Source organism: Siniperca chuatsi, linkage group LG19, assembly GCF_020085105.1.
Source record: "Siniperca chuatsi isolate FFG_IHB_CAS linkage group LG19, ASM2008510v1, whole genome shotgun sequence".
Classification (NCBI taxonomy): Eukaryota; Metazoa; Chordata; class Actinopteri; order Centrarchiformes; family Sinipercidae; genus Siniperca; species Siniperca chuatsi.
In genome coordinates, this window is record NC_058060.1 from 17,954,746 (window position 1) to 17,977,892 (window position 23,147).

Here is a 23,147-nt window from a genome sequence, read left to right on the forward strand (position 1 = left end):
ATTACATGGTGTAATAAACCATTTATTAAATGTTTGTATATTGCTTATAAATGAAAAATAGGGGGACTTAAAGTAAAATGTTACCGTTATAACATTACGTGTCATCAATGAGGTCTATAAAAGACAACATTTTTTTGTTCAATAATACTTTGCATTTCGTGTGTAGGACACGTTCAGTGTGACCCTAAAGCTAAAATTATACTTCCACCTGGTATATCTAAATGAAGCATAAACATGTCCCACAGGTGTGGGCGACCAACAGGTTCCGTTACTTCGATTTATGAAGTCAACCGGTGTCATGTGACCAAGCTAGTGACGTATGCGGAAGTAGCAGCACAGCATGCACAGGCACAGAACGTGAGTACCGTGAGGACGATTAAATGTAGCCTTAACGTCGCTATCACACTTAAAATAGACTATTAATTTAACTGGCCACTTATTAATTATGAGTGTGAGAAGCAGATGTGTTGAGTTGGACTCTCTACGCGCATTCAGATTATAAATATGACCCGTGTTGAACGTAAAGTAGGTTTATTACAAGATATTATGTAATGTTGGGAGGAGGAACTTCCTCAGGTTATTACCACAAGTTGATTCTATTATTTAAATCTCTCATATTTGTTACATTTAATTCAGATAGTGCCAATAATAGAGGGACATTATGAAGAAGGATTAGCAGGATACATAAACAAAAACATCAGGATCAGAAGTAGTTTTATTGTGTGCTTTTGCTGTTAATTGCATCTTTTAAATTGCTACTCATTTTACTCGTAATTATTTGTATTTTATTGCACTATTATTATTCATTTATTTAATGTTTATTTGGATAGGGACAAGCATGAACCAATGCCAAATCCCCCGGCAGTTATAGCCTAAGCTAATTTGCAAACACAATAAATACACAAAACTCAACAATAAACTACATACAAAACAAAACATTAATACAATACAATTACCATAAAACTCAATGACAAGCACCATGACTACATGACTGTCCACTCATTAAAAACAGTTTCAACTTTAGTTTACAATAGTCCCAGTTATGATCCATTTTGAGTTCTGTTGGTAAATTATTATTATTATTATTATTATATCTCCCTCTGTACTGTGGGAACAAACCACAGTAATCACTGGAAAGAAGTGTCGTTCTTCCGTGATTATCTGCCAGAAAGTCTTACTGATGGGTTTTCCACTTTATCCAATCAACATCAGAGGCTTCCAGACTGTAACCACATCTTAGATCCACTCTCCTTCTGCAGCCCATCAATCATGATTTATTTGCTTATTGATTGGATACTTTTCTCTGCACAGATTGAAGAAATGTCTATTTTTCCAAGGATTTCTCTGAAGCCTGAAGTGACAGATTTTCTCAGGAGTGTTTTCTTAAACAAGGAGGTAAGAGTTTATATGCACTTCTTGGAAGCAATTCAGCTCTCTTTTGGAGAATCACAAAAACACCTCACAAAAAGAAACGTCTTCTTCTCTTTCAGAGGAAAAGATAACACAGGATGATGTGGGAACCTTCACGGCGTAGCTAAGATATTAGATATACTCTTAGATTGACTGAGAACAAATTCCCCCAGAAAAACCCTCCCTAAGAAACTTTTGACACAATTGTCTAAATGCTCTTTCACTGACAGTTATTTTTGGCCTAAAACAGACAAATTTAATAATACTGACTCTGAGAAATGCCAGAATCAGCCCTAAAAAAGCTGTAATATACTGTTAGATTGATGTTTTGGGGTATTTACTACATTTTTATGTTTTTATTTAATTGACAAAAATACTATTAACTGATGATTTAAAATCAATCAAGTTCCTGACAGTTTTCTGATTGTTTAATCTCATAATTTTCTTTCTTTTTTCTTGCCGTCTCGTTTCTGTTGCGTTCAGGTGTTGGCTGCAGTCGGACATCAGGAGGCAGAGTGTCGTTTCCAGAAGCTGCTCACATGCCTGACTCACCCTCCTTCGTATACTTGTGTTCGGGCCAGCACTCATCTGGCTCCCCTGGAAGAGATCAGACACAAGTTAGGAGAAGAGCTGAAAAAGGCGAGTCTTTGTCAAGGAAATGAATGTTTTAATATTTTGTTGTTGCGTGTCAGTCGAGTCCTTAACATTCAGTATGTTGTTGTTGTCGAAGCAGCAGATGTGCAACTCATCAGCCGAGGAGGTCTCCGTTCAGATTCTTCCTCACCCGCAAATTCCAGATGTGCTTCTTCTTCCTGTCGATGGCCCGAGGTATGTGAGGAATGCTGGATCAACGTCAGACGAATCTGAATCTGCTCTATGGAGTACACACTTAGCCTTAAATTGCAGTATCAGTCCGACCACTGGGCGAGTGTTTCCTGAGGCCAAACCCACATGGAATTTCATGGACGGACGACAGAAAAAACACTCTTCGTTTTGTGCACACGTTTTTTTTAAGTTGTGCATTTAAAATACAGTACAATAAAGATCTCTTGCTCTGTTCTGTTCTGGGGGTGTTTGAGTACATGGTGGTATTTTTGCATATAACTTCCCCCCTTTTAAATTTTATTTTGAACAAGTATATACAGAAACACAACCTGATACACCTGCTGAAGGAAAAGCTTAATAAAAGGTTGCGAATAATTGTCCGTGCATGTCAAGATATCTCCAGTATCCAAACCATCCGTGCTCTGCCGCGGTCTAAGGATGTCCAACAAGACTGATTTAGAAGTGTGTGACTTCCCTTTTCTCTTGTATTCTCAGGCCTGTGAAGCAGCTCAGCTCAGAGGTGGTGGTTGGGGCTCAGTGTGGCAGCGCCGTACTGAGAGGTGCTCACGTCTTCGTCCCGGGGATCGTTGCCAGCCCCAAGTGTAAGACATATGTTATTAAAGTATTAAAATATGTATTATTTCTTTTCTCCAAGGATTCTATATTTGTGCACGTTTTGAAGCTTTATGTTTTTTAAATCATGGTTTTTTTACTTTGTTGATTGTGGTTATCTACCATGAAATCTACCAATGATGTGTTTCTTTTTTCTTTAGACATGAAGGCTGGAGATGTGGTGTCTGTCTTCTCTGACTTGGAGGGTAAGTGCACCCGAGGAGCCACGAGCTTCCAGGGAAAGAGAGTGTTTTTGGGAAATGGAGTCGCTCAAATGGACCGCTCCAGCATCTTCTGCACAGATGAACCTGCCAAGTAAGTAGACTTTGTTTTTGTTTTTTAAATAAATATATGGCTCAAATGCAAATGAGGCCAAAATTAAATATCTGGTCAATATGTAGTCCAGGCCGGCACGGTGTCGCGATGTAATTAGTTATTAATCTTCCTCAGGGTCAAACGATCATGGTGATTGTGTGGTTTAAAACTCAAAAAGGAAAATGATTCAGTCACTGTCGTCTGTTATTTTAGAGGGATAGGTGTTCGAATGGTGGAGCCACTTTACCAGAGTCCTTCCTTCGATGGCGTTTTACCCAACCTGGCATTCCTACAGGTATGTATGTGTACTTTTCCTATCTACTAGTGTCAGAATGATGAATTGGGTAGTATATAAATTGGGTCTGTAGAGCAGAGGGATGCACACGCACAGTTTCTGGACACTATTCTGCCTCTTCACATTCGTTATTGTGGAAAACTAAAGTCATTTCATGTTGTGCAGAACCTTCCCTCTGTAGTCGTGGGCCACGTGCTCGGGCCTCGTCCAGGAGAACGGATCTTGGATATGTGTGCTGCACCTGGAGGGAAGACCTGCCACATCGCTGCGCTCATGGGGGATCAGGTACACGTTCTGCAGAGTTCACAAACAGTCGGCTGCAGGCGTTCTCAGCTGCTGCAGGGATCATAGCTAATATTCAGGGTTTCAAGGTTTCCTTCTGGACTGCGCATTCTGAGAATCCAGGCTACAAAATACACATCTAACATACAGCAGGCTCTAGAGCAGTGGTTCCCAAAATAGGGGTCGGGATCAAGTGTTATAATGTAAATAATGTATTTGTCAGCAACTATAACTCCTCCTGTGGTCACCCAAAAGTGAAGGCTGGTGTATAAACAGATAAATCTGAGGGCTAATTAGACAGTAAACTGGATAGTAGAGAATCAAAAACAAAATTTATTTTACACAACTTTTCTCCAATAATTATTTTTTTATTATAAAGTACTAGATAGTTTTACCCTTTCAGGCTTCTGAAAAGTTATTCAAATTAAACTATTTAAGAAATAGACATTAAACATGTGGTGAGGGGTCGTACGTATATATAGCTTTGTTTTTGGGGCACACAAGCCAAAACATTTGGGAACCACTGATCTAGAAAATTATTGTTCATTCATGAGTGAGTAGACTTTCTGTGCCCTCCATGAAGAAGTGCGCAGGCCCAGCACATGTTAAGTGTAATATATCAAATTAGTAATATAATTAGTAAGTTACAGGTATTTATTTAATTTAACAAAGAGCAAATGTGTAGTGAGAAAATAAAATTTTCTTCAGCGTCACCTCGACTGCAACGACAATGTACTGCTTACACATTAATGAATCAGTGTTAATACTCCTATAATATATACAACACTTTTACTTACTTACTTACTACTTTTAAGTACATTTTGCTGATAATGCTTTTACTTGAGTAAGATTTTGAATGCAGGGCCTTTACTTGGAAGTATTTAGTTATATTTACTTAATTGTATCATTACTTTTACTCAAGTAAAGGATCTGAATACTGTTTAACTGATGCTATTTGTGTTTTGTAAATTAATTTCTGTCTCTGTCCGTCTCACACAGGGCGAGGTCGTGGCTCTGGACAGGATCCGAAATAAGATCGATCGAATTTGTCAAAATGCCCAAATGTTGCATTTGCGTTCTATCAAAGCTTATTGCTTTAACAGCACTCGAGCTGTGAGCAGTGACCCGGCACAGGAAACTGAAGGTACAGAGTGACACGTGTAGGTTTCTCCTATTAATATTTGTCAATGAATAACAGCAGGACTCAGTGTGTATATAGCACTTGTGTTTCTGAACGTATTCCAGGACCTCCCTTCCCTCCTGAAAGTTTCGACCGGGTTCTGCTGGACGCTCCCTGTAGCGGACTCGGACAGAGACCCAACATGGGCACGACCTGGAGCCTCAAGGAGATCTGTTCCTACCAGCCGCTGCAGCGCAAGTTACTCCACGCTGTAGGTTTTACCACACACAGATCTTCATCATCCGTTTTGCTGCCACCAGTTTTTTTTATTATTTTTTTTAGTAACTCATTTTGACCAGTAGATGGCAGCATCAGGCAGTTATTATACTGCTCTGTGGCTTGACTTCACATCTTAAAAGGGAAAATACACCTCAAAATGATATTTATGGGTGTTTTTGTCTCATCTTTTCCTTGCAAGACTTCTCAAAGCTGTGACTGATAGAAACATTACTCTCCTCTCATCCAGTGACTTTTTAAAACTCAATCCACTGATGCTGTAAAATGAGTGTCAGGAACAGCTTTGGCAGGGAAAACTGCCAGTAGTTTTTGGAAAAAGTTTTTTTTTTTTTTTTTTAAGAGTCAGAAAAGCAGCTCCAGAGACGATTTCTACTTCTATCTTTAGCACAAATTTTACTTGCTTTTTATACAAATGTACATAAATTAAGTCTAAGACTAAAGCAAATGTGAAAATCTGTCTTAAAGTGGATTTTTTTGCTTTAAGTATGGCTAATAGATGTACAGGGAGATTAGAGTCCATTGCAGAGGACATCATTTATCCCAGTGACATTTAGTGCTCCATCAGCATCCACCAGCAGTTCCTCAAGGTTATTCAGCATCATAGCATCATCAGGCTGAAGAAAGACTCCTTTATGGGGGAGATGTGTCAGTGCTTGTATACAAACACATATTGACAGACTGAAATATGCGACAAGTTAAACCTGCAATTACAGAGAAACAGTATCATTAATTTGGAGTCATGTTTCTATGGAGCGCCCTAAAGGTTACGGCGAGATTTAGTTTTTTTGAGGACTACTTTTGCGTTCCCTCGCAATACTTTTCTTCTTCCATTCCTTCAGAGCCATTTGTCTATTTCCGCTCAGCTGCTCCCAACGCAACACAGCGCAACAGTATATCAGCTCATTGCATTTTACTTTAAACTGGGCATTAAGTATGCTGATATAGTACTACTGCTTAATAGGCATGCATGGTTATGTAGTTAGTGAAAGTAAACTTAAACGAATTCTCAGATCAAGAGATCTCTCCAGAAGAAAGCAGTACGGTAATCTGCAGGATGCTGTCGGTTTCATCCGTGAACAGTTACTGTGCTCTGTACTGTACTTTACATCAGAGGGGTTTCACTGAGGAAAAGGAGACGTATACAGAGGCGGGTATACAGATGTGCAGTTGAATCTCATAAACCTAATAAAGCTAATGTGCTGTAGTTGTATGAGTCAAAAAAAGCAACAAACAAGAAGGCGACTGAAATGCTGCAAACAGAGTCCGTTGTTTAAGCTGTTTGCGTTTCTGCACAGGGTCCTCTGTTCTTTGCACAAAACAGATTAAAGTAACCTTCAATGCTGAAACTGGTTTTGGTAGAAGGCCTGTTGCTGTAAGTGTGGAGCAACAATTGATATTCCTTATACACACAGCTCCTACCCAGAAGTTTGATAATGTTCTATCTGACAACTTCTTTGCAATGGACGTCATAGCAATAGACATATGGCTCAGAAGGAACAGAAGAAGAAAAGTATTGCGAGGTAATGCAAAAGTTGTCCTCAAAAAAATTCTCGCTGTGACCTTTAAGGGGCTCCGTATGTTTCTGTCCACTTTATGAATGCAAGTCCAATAGTCACTCTCCTTTTAGCTCTGTTTTTGGTCTCTAACAACTACTGAAACACCTGATTCTCTAGCTGCTAGTCACCAACTTTGTTTGTCTGCCATTTGGTGCTGAGCGGGTAGTGTGCAGTGGGTTTTTAGAGCTTGGCCAAAAACGACGCTATGAGAACGGTGAGAATGAGCCAAAACAGTAAAGTTGCTGACCGGAAAACTAAAACGATAAGCTGAAACTCACTATAAAGCTTTGTAAAGGCGAGTGGAGCTGCAGATTTCTCTGTAGATTCATTACTACGATCGACCCCTTTCACATTGTCACACTGTGTTTAAGTTATTATAAAAATATTGATCCGCTTTAATAAAATGTCTTTGTATTTCTGCTTGATGTGATTGCAGGCAGTGCGGTTGCTGAAGAAAGGCGGGGTTCTTGTGTACAGCACCTGCACAGTGACTCTAGCCGAGAACGAGGAGCAGGTAGCCTGGGCCCTCGATACCTTTCCCTGTCTCACGCTTCAGCCTCAGGTACAAAAACAAAAAAACACTTAACCACGTGGACAGAGTCACAGATATGTAGAAGGATGTTAGGAAACCTCACCAAATCACGCTCTACTTACTCACGTTTCCATCTTTCTCAGGAGCCTCACATCGGCACAGAAGGCATGCTGGGAGCCGGCCTGTCACCTGAGCAGCTGCGCCTCCTCCAGAGGTTCAGACCCGAGCTGAGCTGGGACCAGACAGGAACGGCAGCGCCCCTCCCCTGCAGAGCCGACGGGGACACCATTGGCTTTTTCATTGCCAAGTTCCTAAAAGACTGAGCGGAGGGCATGTTTTCTCTTACAGCACCATCAGCTCTCACACGAGACTGCAGACAGGAACAACAGTGTTTATATTACGACACTCTGTGTGCTTTGATGGGAAAGTGTTGACAAAGACGCTCACTGTGCTGTTTACAGCATCTGCCTCTTAACAGCTGCTCTCTAAAACTGCGGGCCATATAGGGCTAAGCTTTATAAACACAGATTGCAGGGGAGAGGGGAGTGCAAGGAAAAGAGAGGGAGGGAGGGCACGTGGGGATGGAGAGTGAATGAGTATTGGCAAATGCAGCAGTGCTAGTGTCGCCATAACAACAGTGACGACACAACTGCCATGGAGACAGCGGATTGGCTGGATCTAAGAGCTCAGATCAGGAAGTAGTGTGCAGAAAGAGGTCATGAGCGGTATTAACAATTTAGTGTCTTTTCGTAGTGGTGGAGACAAATGGGACCTCTAATTAGTGCTTCTGCTGCTTGCTGCAGAAACGATGCTGTGTGTAGTTCTGTCTGAATCAATGCGTTCACCAGAAGGAAATTACATTCATTTTTTTCATTAATTTTTCATCCTTTAAAATGAGATTTTTCTCTCTTCATGTCCATTACATATTAAGCAACTGCACATTATCTGATTACACTGATGAAATGTTGGTCTAAATACAAATTATACAAACACTCTTCACTAATTTATTCAGTGCAAATTGAATTTAGGGGCGTTCAATAAATCTGCACAGAACTTAATTTATAGATTCGTGCCTACAGTGCACAAACATCTGGCCTATTCTCCTGTCATGCAGCATTTTAAGGACCTTCACACTGACCTCAGCTCAATCCCTCTTCCTGGGAAATACCGTTAAACCCTTATCAGTCCATCTACATCCACATCTGTCTGGAAACACCAGCCGACTGAACTTCACCTCCCTGCATCTGTGCATTTAACTGTATGTAGTGATAGACTGCTGATTAAAATGGCTGCTGTGTTCACTGCAACACTGAAGGTTTTTCTGTTAAAATCGCTGCATCTCTGCTTGTTTGTCTATTTTGGAGGAATCTGTGTGCGGAGAAGCAGCTTCCTATTTTAGATGCATCCCCTCAGTATTGTCATTCATGTCGATGTTGTCATGACGACTAAGGAGGCAGGCCGGTGAGTCTACCTCAATTTTTCAGTGGAGTTTCAGACGACTATTTATAGACACTGCTTTCCCTCCTCTGTCTGGGTCTTCTGACAAAGCACACATCAAATTCTTATCCCCCCTCGTCAGTCCTTTGTTGCCAATTTTATTCTTTATATTTATGCATTATGTACATACACATGTACACTGTTAGAAAATCTGTAATGCTACCAATGTAGCATAGAAATGGAGTAGTTTTTATAATTACAATTGTCAGGCAAAAACAAAGAAAATGAAGGGACAGGGTTTAGTGGTTTTGTAAACAGAGGGGCTCAATTCAGATCTTCAGTATCATGAATTAATACATGATATCTGTGAAAATATGAGTTGATCCAACTTTTGCACGTCATTAAACAAAGGGGGCAGGTGTTGGAGGCTCTTACACCATCAAACACCATCACTCTGCATTAAATAGACCCTAGTCAGGGGAGTTAACAAATGTCAAAAGACAGACAACATAACTACCTTTGTCTTGTAAACATTTTAAATTGTTTGAGTTGAAATGTTTTAATTTTCAGTGAGGAACATACTGAAGAAGATCTCCTAAAACGAACATTCGTTATATTATCAAGTGGAAGTTAAAGTGGGAATTTAAACAACATTCATTAGAAAAGGGGTCAGACTTAATAAAAGATGAACCTCAATGGAGTTTTTGGTAGTAGACCTACAATAAGTTGAAATGTTATATCAAATCGCTTTCACTTGAAACCAATGTGAATCAGTGAAAGTGCAGAATAAAGGGTGTATCAATGTTATAAAATGTTTCTAGACCCATACAAAGAACAGTACTGCATATAAGAGAGGAAGTTATTGTAGAAGTCGTTTGTCTTGTAAGGCAAGACTAAGGTGCACCTCGAAGGAGGCATAAAACCAAATGTCTAAAACCATGGATGCAGAATTTAAAAAAAGAAACTAAGCAATAAATGATGAACATAAAAATAAGGGAGTAGTCTGACACTTTGGGAAACACGCTTATTCGCTTTCTTGCCGAGAGTTAGATGAGAACATCGATACCACTTTCGTATCGGTCTGTTAAATAAGAAGCTGCAGCTAGCGTAAGCTGCCGGTTAGCTTAAGTTAGCTAAAGTTAAGCCCCGCTGTTTGCAGTCTAAGCTAAGCTAACCGGCTGCTAGCTGTAGCTTCATGTTTACAATTCTGTTGCCAGTTTATTAAGTACACCTAGCAACTAAACCTAAAGCTCTCTAATACAGTAAACGAAGGTTACAATGTTCAGTTTTCGCTGAAACCTCCCAGTATAACTATTAACAGCAACTACAGCCTCCAAAATGATCATAAAGTTTTCTAAAACAGTTTCAGCAAAAAATGAACATTATAACCTTCATGAAGCTAGGATATATATGACAGGACTGTTGTATTAGACTGCTTTAGTTTTAGCACGGTGTACCGAATAAACTGGCAACTGAGTGTAACTCTCAGCAAGACAGCAAATACGGAATTTCCCAAATTGCCAAACTATTCTTTTAAACAAAAGACCTGCAAATACAGCATCAAACTAACTTGGTTAGTCAACCGTCGCAGTCAACCCTAGCAGTAGTCTGAAGGAACTAATTTTTCAAGTGGTAGCAAGCAAAAAAATTTCATAATAATAAAAAATAAAAATGCTAATCACAGAAAGCACAGCTCAGTACAGAAAAAAAAATCTGCTTTTGTGTCATGCTTTATCAAACACAGGTTTAAAATATGCATATTTAAGAATATTCATGCATATCCACACATAAACAACGTCTATGCATAGATACACACATACATATATTTATATATTTATATTTGTATCTATGTAATCAAAATCCTGCCATTGAAAAAGATGCAACAGCATTTACAACGGAAGTGTACATAAATAGGATGCTGTGGATTCAGGGTATAGCAGCACAATGGGAGAACAGAATGGTCTTTAAGAGGAAAGTCCAAATGAGCTTCAGGGATTTGGTCTGTCACTGGTGGATGTAGGAGTCTCTGGCCCATTCCCCTGCCTCACCCCTCTTTTTGGGAGCCACCTCCCCCTCTCGGTCCCTGTCTCTGTCCCGGTCGTAGTGGTGATGGTGGTGGTCACGTGCCGGCCGGTGGTGGTGAGAGCGCTGCTTGTTCCGTTCGTTATGGTCCTGTTCGCGCTCCTTTGAGCGGTGGTGTCCCGTGCTGTGGCCGGCCTCCTCCGCCCCACCGCGGTGATGGTGGTGGTGGTGATGGTGGTTGTGGTCCCGGTGGGGCAGTGGCTCATAACGCTGTTGCTGCTGGGGGTGCCCCTCCCCTAGATCCTCGTCCTCCTCATCCTCTTCCTCCTCCTCCTCCTCCTCCTCCTCCTCCTCTTCCTGGTGGAGGAGCTGAGTGCGTGGCTCGATATAAGCCGAGTCCTTGCTCTCTCGGCTCTCTCTGCTCTCTCGGCTCTCGGGGGTCTCCGAGTCCAAAGTCTCCTGCCGGGAGAGGCCCCGCGCTCGACTGCTGTGGTGGTGGTGATGGTGGTTGTGGTGCTCAGTCCTGGTGAAAGATGAACGGTGGTGGATGTGCTGGGCTCTCCTGGAGGTCTCTGTCCTCAGAGGCCTCTCCTCCTCATTGCCCTCCCCCTCAGCCTCTGCATCAGCCTGGTCCTGGCTCTGGTGGTGGTGGTGGTGGTGATGGTGATGATGGTGCTCCTCTCTGGAGCCCTTTCTCTCCACTAATGCTTTATCTCCTTTCTGCTCTGCACTGCTGCCCTGAGGTCAGTAACACATGAGAGTCAGTAGGCTGACAGAAAGCAAGAAAATGCACTTCAAACGCACACAAACACAAACACATGCTGATTAATATTCACGTCACCCTTGTTGCTTCTGGTAAAATGTAAAATCATGACATCTGAACTCACACTGGAACACACACACTGCTTGAATATTCATCAACCATCCATTGAAGGTTGATGAATCCTGGAAGAGGCAGATTTTAAAGAAAAGTTCAATGTGTTTGTATTTTCAGTTTCCAGGACCAAGGCGCACTCCTTATGGGTCTCTGGCACCTGAAGTCTCAAAACGTTTCTCTGAGGGCCTCGCCACACTCACCACACTAGCAATCACATGTCAAGCTCACTCCAGCTCCTCATCAGTATCAGGATTTTCCTCATTTTCAGTCTTACATTGTGATGGCAGTGGATGGAGAGAGGGTAGATGTAAGGGATTATACAGCATTTACACACTCAGATTTGTGACATTAGCTGAAAACACCAATTGCTATGTGTTATTTGTTACTGTTAGGTCTATCATGCATGACACGCTTAAAAAAAAAGACATTTAATAGTAAGAAATATACATTAATTGTATTTGAAATCAAGGGTTTCAGGTAATCATGGCGTCGCCCCACTTCCTGTCTACCTCTGTATCTCCTCTAAGGGTCGGTCCCAATACCCGCCCTTGCGGTCTTGAGCACTGCGCTCATGCCGCCAGGTAGAAGGCAAGAGTGTCCCATGTCTGAAAATTGCCTACCCACAATACACTTAATCCACACTTGTTGCACACTTCTCCTAATTCTGTTTTGGAGCAATGTGTATCCCACAATTCACCACACCAGTCCAGTTGCTGACAATAATGCGTCTTTAAAATTAATGTTTACATTAACACCTGAAATGATGAAGGCACTTGCAAAAATACAAAATGTAAACCATACTTTGGTGTTTCATTTTTACCTCTTTAAGATTTCATTGAATACTCTATTTATTTATTTAGGACCAACAATAATCAACAGACGGAAGTTAAAGTTTATGATTTGTTGAATTCAGCCTGAATATCATTATTCATGTCCAAACACTACACAGATACGGAAGAAACTCAACAGATGTTTATCACGTCTTGATCAGACTGATAAGAATAATACTGCACATCTATATTAACATAAATATTAAGTATCATATTCTTTTATCAATAATTTAGAGAAATAAGTTCCTTCAAAATAATATCATGTTATGTCTTTTTTAGTACAGTGCACCTGTGTGCTTCTATGTAACTTAGTTTAATATTTCTCCTCTCAGCTCCTGAATGTGACTGTATCTGTAAAACTATATGGGTGATCCTACTTACTGTTCATTACGTGGACGTTAAATAAGACCAACAAAGCATTTCAACTGGAGTGAGCAGGAATGATATCCTCATAGTGTCTAATGAACACTTCAATAAACTGGAAATACATGTATGCACTTGACTCCTCACAAATCCCATAAGTGGGGGTATTGGGACGGACCCTAAACCTCATTTACTGTAGGTTTTCTTTTTCTCTCCCTTTCCCTTAGCCCTCTAGCACTGCCTCTGTCACTTCCCGTCTTATCCCGTTCATCTGCGTAGCTTTGCTACAGGTATCCCCACCCCTCTCTGTGGCCTCCCCTGGCCCTCAGTTTGCTCAGCACTTGTACCTGCACGCCGGAGACTGGGGCTGGGCTGGAGGGCAGGGTGGCTGTGGGCAGCTTTGTTAGCAGTGGGTTGGGGGGGTTGCAGCTCGTGGGGTGAGTGCTTTTCCAGTAGGCCTCCAGGTAATCAGCCATATGCTCACATGCATCCTCCAGCTGGTTCTCATCTAGGATGATGTCAAACATTTCCTGAGGAAGGAGGGAAGGGTGCAGACAGAGAAAATTTCACCAAAAAGATTCTTATTCTAGGACTGTTTTGAGAAACCTACAAACATCTAAAATTAAAATAATCTATAAAGAAATCATACTGATCTTTATATATACACAAAACATCAGGCTTATGTTGGAATCAACCCACTGAATTAAACACTAATTCTGAGAAAATCTTAAACAGTCATTCCCTAAAGAAATGGACAGCTATTTGAATTAAATTAAGCCTGCACTTTCACAAGCCTGGGGTGCCTGCATCATTTTCTAAAATAATAACTAAGCAGATTACGGAAGAGCAGAAATAGAACTGGCACGAATTATAAAGCTTTCAAAAACAAAATCTGACTTTAGATATGCATGAAACTAAAACCTAGAGCCAAAACCATCTAAAAAGGACAAAACTCCAGGTTATTTTAAACACTGGATTCAAGTCAGTGATAATTGGGGTCCACTGTGGAGACTTACAGGAGGGCACTGAGCCAGCTTGTCAGCAGCCACCATCTGGACATTGAGGTGTTTGGCCTGAGACTTGCCTCTGGACTTGATGAGCCTCTGCAGCACCTGCAGGCAAATAAGAACAGAAGGCAACAAGGTCATGGTTGTTTTATTTGACAAAACTAAATGTAGACTTCATGTGGGCAACATTCAAGTCTATGGAAGTTAGTTTTATACTGAACAAAAAAAAAATCCTGAAAGAAAGACATTTTTTTTTGGGGCAATCAAAGCCCAGACACACTGTGATGGAACGTAACTATGTATATTTATTCAAGTAGTGTACTTAAGTAGAATATTGAGGTTCTTCTACTTTCATATTTACAATGTATGCTACTTTATACTTCTACTCCACTACATTTCAGAGGGAAACATTGTACATTTTATTCTACTGCATATATTTGACTGCTTTAGTTACCAGTTACTTTCCAGATTAAGATTTTACATTAAGAAACATATGATCATTTTATAAAATACAACAAATTGTTAAAGATTAAACCAGTGGTTCCCAAATGTGTGCCGTATTACAAAAAAGCAGTGTCTAGTTGGGGCCCCTTGCAACATTTCAGATGTCTATGAGTTGTTAGTAGTTTCAAATGAGAAAAGGTTTCAGTCGTAGTCATCTGGACACTGTTTTCAGAATCAAGACGTTTCGGCTCCCATCCGGAAGTCATTCTCAATTCACAATGCAACTCAATCAATCAATCAAGTGTGTTATGCTAGTAGCGGCTAATGTAGCCTCGAGCCGCTAGCCTCAAGCAGAAATGAGCAGCGGGCTACAGAGGTCTGGTGAACTCACTTCTTTCTAACTCCACACCACCAGAATTTTTGTTTTCATTTTCACACTTGTAGTCTTCAGAGTGAGAACTTTTACTTTTGTTGTTAATACTTCTGTATTTATACTTAAGTAGGGCTTTTACTTAATGGAGTATTTTTACATTGTTGTATTGGTACTTTTACTTAAGTAAATGACCTGAGTACTTCTTCCACTACTGCTTATACTAACTTGTAAAAATACTGTGATTATCCCTTTAAGCTTAGCTGTATATGACATGGCAGGAGGTTGTAATTGAGAGGACAGGTGGTAGAAGTGTTTTATTTTATCCCACTGCGAGTGTGATTCACACTGATGCCACTTTGATTTAAAGCTTGTATCTCATGCCTCCTTAGCTATTCTTTTTCTCACTTTCTGTTACCCAAATGCCTGTGTTTTTTTATTGATCACTGAATCATGATCCTTTTTTACTCACGCTGAAGGTCAGAGTGATGAATCAGTCCCCATTTGCTTGCTTTCAAATGGGCGCTTTCAAATACATGCTGAATTTAAAATCACAGTAAGGGAGCAGCTCAGTTACAGAGTGACAGACACTCAGAACGACAAGCCAGAGACACTCATAAACCAGTTGACTAATACATCTATGGAAGTAGAGGGAACATCACCTCAGCTGTTTTCATTCGTCACCCTATCCTTAGTGCATACACAAGACTTTTGGATTTGTTTCTCTCTTTTCCTTTGATCTCACATTGACTGGCTCTGTCACCGGATCAATTATGTTCATTTTACTCACCTTGGGCGAGGTGATCTTGACGTAGACAATGATGGGGGCGAGGGACGTCTTCCCCAGCTGTGACGGATGGTTGATGGTGTCGGCGTCCAGAACTACCAGCTGTAACGTCCGGGCCAGTTCGAAAATCCGCTCAATCTCACTCTGGACTTCAGCTGAAGAAGAAAGGGAGAGTCAATGCACTTTATTTTCTAGCCTTATTCTTATTAAGCCTGGGAATAATTCAATATTAGTATTTATTATTTTTTTTCTTAATTGTATTCAGTGAAACTGTATTATGATCATATCATGTAATAGTTTTACAAAATTCTGTTGTCTAAATTAAAGGAATAGTTCAACATTTTGGGAAATATGCTTATTTCTTTTCTTAGAGTTAGATGAGAAGATCGATATCACTCTTGTCGCTGGAAACACGGGGAAACAGTTAGCCTGGCTCTTTCCAAAAGTAACAAATCCACCTACCAGCATCTCTACAGCTCACTAATTAACATCTTGTTTGTTTAATCCGTACAAAAACCAAAGTGTAAACACAACAATGTGTGATTTTGTTACCTTTGGACAGAGCCAAGCTAGCTATTTTCCCCTGTTTCCAGTCTCTGTGCTAAGCTAACCGTCTGCTGGTGGTAGCTTCAGCTCCAGTTCCTTTAATGACTGCAGTTAAAAACCAACAAAACAAGTTGTAATGGGTATCACTGAACAACAGTTTGATTATTTTATTTGTGATTTAGCATGCTTTTATAGAATATAGCTCCTGAACCATATTAGACTGAGTTAGACTCAGTACAGTCTAATAGGCGTAATACGTTTTTAGTGTGTAATACATACATTTTACTAACTTTAAAACTATTTCTATTACATTCGTATTTAAAGATTAATACTATTAGTTTTTATCATTTGACTTGATCTATGTCTTAGTGCTTAATGCTGTTGAGCATGGCATTAACAGCATTGCTAATTGTGTTCTGTAGCTTTATACTGCTTTGCATGGCTACATATACTGAATAGAGGATGTTATCATTATATTATTGCATCAGTGCTGCTTCCTGTTGATCTGCATGATCTTAATGTTGGTTTTTCTTAACCTCACTTCATTGGTTTTTGAAAATCTTGTCAAAGGACCATACTGCTTATTATTTAATTTATTTCAATCTATAATCAAACTAACAATATGTTTTTTTTAATTATTTACTGTCTAACTTACTACATCTTATGACTGCAAGCTGCCCACAAGTACAGAAAGTTCCAGGTTGTTTCTTTATGGGAACTGGAGTTCATTAAATCAGATGTCAGACTTTTCCTTTTTAAATTATATTTTGTTGCTCTTATCTTTATTACTATCCTGCCTTTTTGGTATTAAATGTTTTGATTAAGTCCTTTGTAAGTATTGTATTGAAAAGTGATATATAAATAAATCTTTGCTTAATTACTTACTTACTTACTAGATGTAGTTTGAATAATGTGACTGCATTGCATCATTGATTTTATGCTTGGCTCCTTCCTTTCTGTGTCTCATAGAAACTTTAATATTCAACAGACATCATGACTTTAGGGACCAGGCTTAGAGACTAATAGCTCTGAGAGGAACAGCGAGCCATGTTCTGTTACCTCTAACAAATACCGACTGTTACATCACACAACCCCCACTCCAACAGATGACGATGTGACTGCAAAAACAATCCTACAAATATCACAGCAGGGCACGGTTCCCTATCTGAGAAGAATCATGGCCAAGTTTCATGACTTCCAGTCACGACAAAGTCTAAAGTAAACTGATAACACGAAAACATTCCAACCTAACAGCTCATTTAGACTTCGACTGAGTCACAAATTCTCATTTTCCGGCTAAAATGCGCCAGAGGGGTGAGATAATTTCACTTGTTTCCAATGCAGAATTTTCCTGAAATCATTTATTGTATCTTGAATCAAGGAAAGCTTCAATAGCATTAAGAAAATGCCACTTTTTATTAAAGAAAATTCATGAAAAAGTTAATTTCCATAAGAAACAAATGTATACTTGGGGGGGGGGGTGAAAATTTCAGGCTCCATAGAGCACAAAATGGCTTAAGAGGGATATTTATTTTAGATTAAGTCTGCCAGTTAACTGACTAAATAGACTCCTAAGTGGCTCTCACTTAAAATAAAAAGCTTTGAGAGAGTCTCTGTCCTAATGTTTCATTAAAAGACAGTAGAGGTGGAGGAGCTGTTGCTTTAAAGCTCCTTTTAGTATTTTCTGGGACAGCAGCACACCGTTAAAAGTTGCAGTGTGGTGGCTCTGTGTAATCGTAAACAAATTTAATACAATACACTTTTTGCTTCCAGCATACTGATTCCTGGGGCTTCTTACTCTGCTGCAGCTGCTGACTGATGCTTATGTTGATACATAGCAAAGATTAGCCTTGTCACCTCAGTTTGACTCAGGAATCTGTTTCATTCTAATCACATCTAAACCCCAATCAACTCCAGTCAAATCAGAGCGGTTCTTGAACTTGTTATCGTGCATTTATGCTCTATCTTTCATTCCTGACAAAAGAAAACTGGCCAAGGCCACTCATGGCCGTCCAGAGTTATCATTGCCATTGTCAAGAGTTTCTTTAATCGTTTCCTTCCTTTTCCACGTAAGCTGGTCTCCTTGAAAACATTATGAATCAAAACACCAGATGTTCCCAGGCATTGCAGTAATTTCTAGCCTGATCGTACCCAAGTTTGAGCGTGTATTGGAGCGTTCGATGATGGCATGCTTGCTGGGATTGTTCAGGACTGAGCGTTTGGCCAGAGAGATGTCCGCCGTGACGCGTGTGATTGATATTCTGAAACAAGGGACAAGAAAAATACTTGGTTAACCAGATATTATGGACTTGATTTGATATGAGATAGGAAGACAAACACTTATTCTTGCTGAATGAGAAGCAAACAGCTGCAAAAAGTCAAAGACAAATGATAGAGAGCAGAGCCTGAGAGTTAAAACAAAAAGAATATAGGTTTAATGATGAATGATAATACAATAATGAATATGATTTGTTAAAAATCATGTAAACACGTGATAAAAGGGGATTCCTGTTCTTTGAACATATATAACTGACTTACTTGATTTGATTGTTGATGATTTGACACCCAAACCCAAAGTGCGGGCTGGATCATGGCTGAGACTTCTGAGGGTGAACTCAATACATTAACTATTTTTCTGATACAAACGACTCCCTTTCCCAGAGGTCTTATGAAAAATATTGATATGATTTTAAATGAGAACATGTAGGTTATTGAAAAACCAATTCAACTAAAAGTTTCTAACTCTTATCAGACCAATGGAACAACATGGCTTTAATCCCCTTCATGATGGAGACTTGTCATTTGAACACTAAAATGTATGAAATGTACAGACTGTTTATACTTAGACTGAAACACTTGAAAATTGTCCATACAATAAATCTACTGTACTTTATACAAGTCTTTGGCAGGGTTTCATTTCATAGGTTGAATGTTTGTAAGGTAAGATATTGTGGCTAGCAGGAATTTTCAATAATGAAGAACAGGAAGAGAACAAATGTGATGTTTATCAGCAGCACCAGGCTTACAAACTGAACTACAACAACTGTATCCACTTACATTACGGAAAACCTCATTAATTGTATACACATTACTTACTTATGGTCTAACCACACTCACTTGTAATAATTCATTGCATAACAAATATGGAGCACAATGTAGGACACAGTAACACCAGTAACAACGCTGAAAGACAAATAAAATGAGACTTTAGCTTGTTGAGAATGAACAGGATCATTTGAGCTTGATAACATCCTGCATTGGTTAAACCATGTTTGAAGAACAAGGCTCAAAAGGGAATTAACAGAATTCACTGCAGCTGCTGGTGGTCTGAGTGGATCTTAGTGTTGTGTAACTTCATGGCCTCTCTGCTTCAGATGGGTGGATGGACTCAACATTGAGTAAGGAGAATCATGCTTTGCTCTAGGGCCCATTATGGCCTATTAAGGACATGGAGAGGGCCTATTTAAAGCAGCAGCACACATCTCCAGGCCAAACAAACTTGTTACACACTCCCTCGGCTAACCTCGGGGGACAGATAAATACCAGCCTATAGAGTTGGAGAGAGATAGGAAGAATGAGGAAGGAAGCAGGATGAGAGGTTGTATTTTAAAAAGGTCACAGGGAACTTACCTTCCCTCGAATCTGTGTTTCAAAAAGTCAAACAGTGCTTTTTGCATCATGTCTGTCACCTGTGGACAAGAAATTGAAGGGCGTTAAGACAAAACATTTAAAAGGGACACATTTTGCTGATAATCTCCCAGATGAACAACAAAGGCATAGTTGTGTTTGTACCTCGTAGCCCTTCAGCGATGGTCCAACCAGAACCACAGGTCGCATGGAAGGCACAACGTCGTACGGAGGAATGTGTTCCGTCTTAAGAGAGGAGAAGAAGAAAAACAGTTGGACACATTTATGGAGACAAAGTAAACACTCACCATCACAAATCACTTCGGGGGTTGGAACAACAAAGAACTAGACAATTTAAAAGCACTGGAACATTGTGAACCATGAAATGGGACGTCTCAGCTGCCCCCAAAACACAAGCTAGCTTTGATTTATAATAAATTTGGCAGTTTACTTTTAATCATCATCAGGTTGTCGAGATTTTGAAGCAGGTAACAGTAAACTATAATATTTTATGATGAATTACAATCTTTAGATGAATCCTCTCATTTCATGGTTCTGATGTCATTGAATAAAAAGGGAAACTATGTAACAGGAAAGGTTAGTCGGACAGGGAGAAAAAGCCACAGTAGATCAACACAGAAGCTACAACTGAAAAACGTGGAAAAATTAGAACGCAGGTACAAAAACTTGCTCACTGCTGTTGAGACAAAGTGGGAGCTCAGTTTGTGTAACAGCCGCAGTTTTAAATCAAATCATAGGGGTGATTTTAACAAGATGTTTGAAATTAGAGCTGAGACAATTAATCAGTTGATCGACAGAATTAGGGAAGTACAGATCAAGGTATCGGTCGTGATGTGACTGATACACATACATTTTTTTTTAAAGGTAGTAAGTTACCCAGTAAGGTATAAAGATTTTAAATTAGAGTAAAAGAGCACCAGTATCAGAATCTGTAACGGAGGAGAAAAAATAGTCCCTAGATCGCATTACTTGTTCATGCTTCTCAAATGTAAATATTTGCTGGTTTTCTTTGTCTTATGTGATAGTAATTGAATATCTCAGGGTTTTGAACTATTGGTCATCTAAAACAAGACATAGATGACGTCCTGATGTTTGTGCAGAGTTTGACACTAGAAGGCTGTTTTCACATTTGTAAAATCAAAAATCATTTGTGAAGATTGTCTTGGTGAAAAAAACATATAAAAGTATCAAAGTTTTGTTTGCCACAGATCTTATTTTCTGCAATAATCCAAAATCCAACTGAAAAATCCCATTGGCTTTTTGTTGAGGGAACCAGGCGATGCTAACTTCCGGGTTGGCCTACAAAAATACGTCATCCCTGCTCTATTGTTTGTATACTGCCTGTACATCTTAGGAAATGCATTTCTGTCTGTGTCTGACAGCAAGGCAGTGAACCTGATGCTGCTGTGGCGTCTGGCAGAGCAGCATGTTTGAAGGATGCGTGGATGTGCCAGCACACTGGAGGGAAACTGAAGTGCTTTCTCTTTCTTTAAAAAACAAAAAGCTATTACAGTGCATGATCTAAGTTGAAGCTCTGTTGGAGAGCAGACAGCTGGGAAGCAGAGAGGGTTGGCTACTTAAAAGGACTGCTGATTATCATATCCACCACACAGCATTTTTTTTAAACAAATGTTTTCCCCTTATTTGTCCTAATGTTGAAGCTGCTCTCTCAGTCTGTTTTATCTTTATGATGAGTGTTTTAGTAGATTTCATGTTGCAGTTCTGTTAAACACTTCCTGTTGTCATTGGGCTTCCCTTGGGATGTTGTGGGAATGATCTGATGCACACTACTGTCGACGAACATGAGGGTATTAATGGATAATGTGGTTCTGTACAAACACTTCTGGTAGACTAAGTTCAACTCTGGATTACTTTGTTAACGTCAGCATAATCATGGGAAACTTTCAGTCGCTGTATTGTCACAATACTATCATAATGTATTAGCATTTTACAAAATTAAATAATCCATATTTAACTGACTGATGAATTTTCTTTTAGATGTGTGGGGAGATTTTTGTTGTTATTTTGTATGCATTTAGCATTTAACATATTGCAAATATATTTTGATAATGGAAAATGATTCATTTGAATGTCGTGATGTTGATTTTCATAGGCTCAGCCCTATAACAAACATTCATTGCTGCTGTCATTAACAAAAATATCAATAAAAAGTTTTATACTCATATTTGTAGGCTTAATACATCAAATGCAAAACATTTGACCTGATAATGGATGTTACGATGAATATGTCTCTGTTACATGGCGACAACCAAAAAAAATTAAGGAATAGTTCACATTTAGGGAAATATGCTTATTCGCTTTCTCAACGACAGTTAGATGAGAAGATCGATACTACTTTCATGTCTGTACGGTAAATATGACGCTACAAGCAGTAGCTGCTTAGTTTAGTTTAGCACAAAGACTAGAAACAATTAGCCTGGCTGTCCAAAGGTAACAAAATCTGCCTACCAGCATTTCTAAAGCTCACTAATTAACACATCATATCTTGTTTGTTTAATCTGTACAAAAACATACAAATGGCAAGTTACCGTTTTATGAGAGGTTATGTACCAGGCTATTTCTTGGCTGGGAGCAGTGACTTCCTGGAGTCTTGTTTCTTTTCGTTTTTTGTACCGATTAAACAAGCAAGATATAACATGTTAATTAGTGAGCTTTAGAAGTGCTGGTTTGCAGATTTTGTTACCTTTAGATGATGCCAGGCTAGCTGTTTATCCTCGTTTCCTGTTTTTATGCTAAGCTAAGCTAACCGTACTCCAGCTTCATATTCTATGAAAGATATGAGAGTGGTATCGATCTCCTCACCTGACTTTTAGCAAAATAGCCAACAGGCATATTTCCCAAAATGTTGAACTATTCCTTTAAAATAAAAAAGCAGATCTTGTCTATCTTATTAAAAAGCTGTTCACACTGAGCTCTCACTCAATCAGGATCACAAGTTCACTTACAAACACATGAACAATCACAAACACAACACAGAGGATTGCAGGAGCAGTGAGGAGGGTGAGAGGTCAGTAAAGAGCTGAATCTCTGCAGAGGAATCGTATAGAGGGTTTGTATAGTTCAGACCACAGAGGTCATCCCCAGACCCTGCTGAGCTGGTGCACTGTACGCCTCGACTTACCGACTTCTGCTTCTGCTTAGCTGTGGTGAGATGGAAGAGGAGAAAGAGAGAAGTTAAGAACAAGCATGCATGCTAACGGAGGGAAAAGGACGGTGGTGTAGACAAACAGGACAGGTGCTGAGTGAGGCCAAGCAGCCACGGGCATTTGATCTGAGCCGTGCGGACGGACAGAGAAGAAGAGAAGGTTGGGTGGTCCAGAGTTTACCTTCTTAAAGAAGGGCATTCGTTTCTCTTTTGCTAGGGGTGACATGACAGTGTTTGGACTGGCTTTAGGGGAGCGCAGGTTGACTGGAAGCTCATTGTCCTCGGGGTCTAAGTCTGTGGCATCTATGTCAATGGCTATGCACGCAGACAGACAAGAGCACCGTCACTCACAGGTGAACACAGGAGGTCACAGGTAATGGGGTACATTTCACATTGACAGTAGCAC

General features: G+C 39.8%; 2 protein-coding genes across 14 annotated transcripts in view; one reads left to right on the forward strand and one right to left on the reverse strand.

Annotated features, from left to right (window-relative positions):
* The first annotated feature begins 273 nt into the window (after window positions 1–273).
* On the forward strand, window positions 274–8,551 carry nsun6 (NOP2/Sun RNA methyltransferase 6). Of its 3 annotated transcripts, none has more exons than XM_044177416.1 (12): window positions 274–357; window positions 1,312–1,395; window positions 1,894–2,049; window positions 2,147–2,238; window positions 2,731–2,837; window positions 3,009–3,162; window positions 3,376–3,457; window positions 3,623–3,742; window positions 4,739–4,883; window positions 4,985–5,130; window positions 7,149–7,274; window positions 7,388–8,239. In XM_044177416.1, exons 2-12 carry the CDS (start codon window positions 1,321–1,323, stop codon window positions 7,565–7,567), a joined length of 1,383 nt encoding a protein of 460 aa, XP_044033351.1. In that variant the 5' UTR covers window positions 274–357; window positions 1,312–1,320; the 3' UTR covers window positions 7,568–8,239. The 3 variants fall into 3 exon arrangements, with proteins under 3 accessions (XP_044033351.1, XP_044033350.1, XP_044033352.1); XM_044177415.1 differs by having other exon boundaries at window positions 278–357; window positions 2,144–2,238; window positions 7,388–8,551; XM_044177417.1 differs by lacking the exon at window positions 274–357 and adding an exon at window positions 390–525 and having other exon boundaries at window positions 2,144–2,238.
* Window positions 8,552–8,803: 252 nt separating this feature from the next.
* The window catches only part of cacnb2a (calcium channel, voltage-dependent, beta 2a), a 72,066-nt gene continuing 57,722 nt past the window's right edge, over window positions 8,804–23,147 (reverse strand). For 8 of the 11 annotated variants that reach the window (XM_044177399.1, XM_044177400.1, XM_044177405.1 and 5 more), the window contains 8 exons: window positions 22,923–23,056; window positions 19,720–19,800; window positions 19,558–19,616; window positions 18,079–18,188; window positions 15,385–15,536; window positions 13,790–13,885; window positions 13,121–13,303; window positions 8,804–11,441 (listed from right to left, as the gene is read on the reverse strand). In XM_044177399.1, coding sequence (XP_044033334.1) covers window positions 10,686–11,441; window positions 13,121–13,303; window positions 13,790–13,885; window positions 15,385–15,536; window positions 18,079–18,188; window positions 19,558–19,616; window positions 19,720–19,800; window positions 22,923–23,056 — 1,571 coding nt within the window. In that variant the 3' untranslated portion in view covers window positions 8,804–10,685. Of the gene's footprint in view, window positions 11,442–13,120; window positions 13,304–13,789; window positions 13,886–15,384; window positions 15,537–18,078; window positions 18,189–19,557; window positions 19,617–19,719; window positions 19,801–22,717; window positions 22,738–22,922; window positions 23,057–23,147 lie in introns of all 11 variants that reach the window. The other 3 variants (XM_044177403.1, XM_044177401.1, XM_044177409.1) reach the window with 1 other exon arrangement.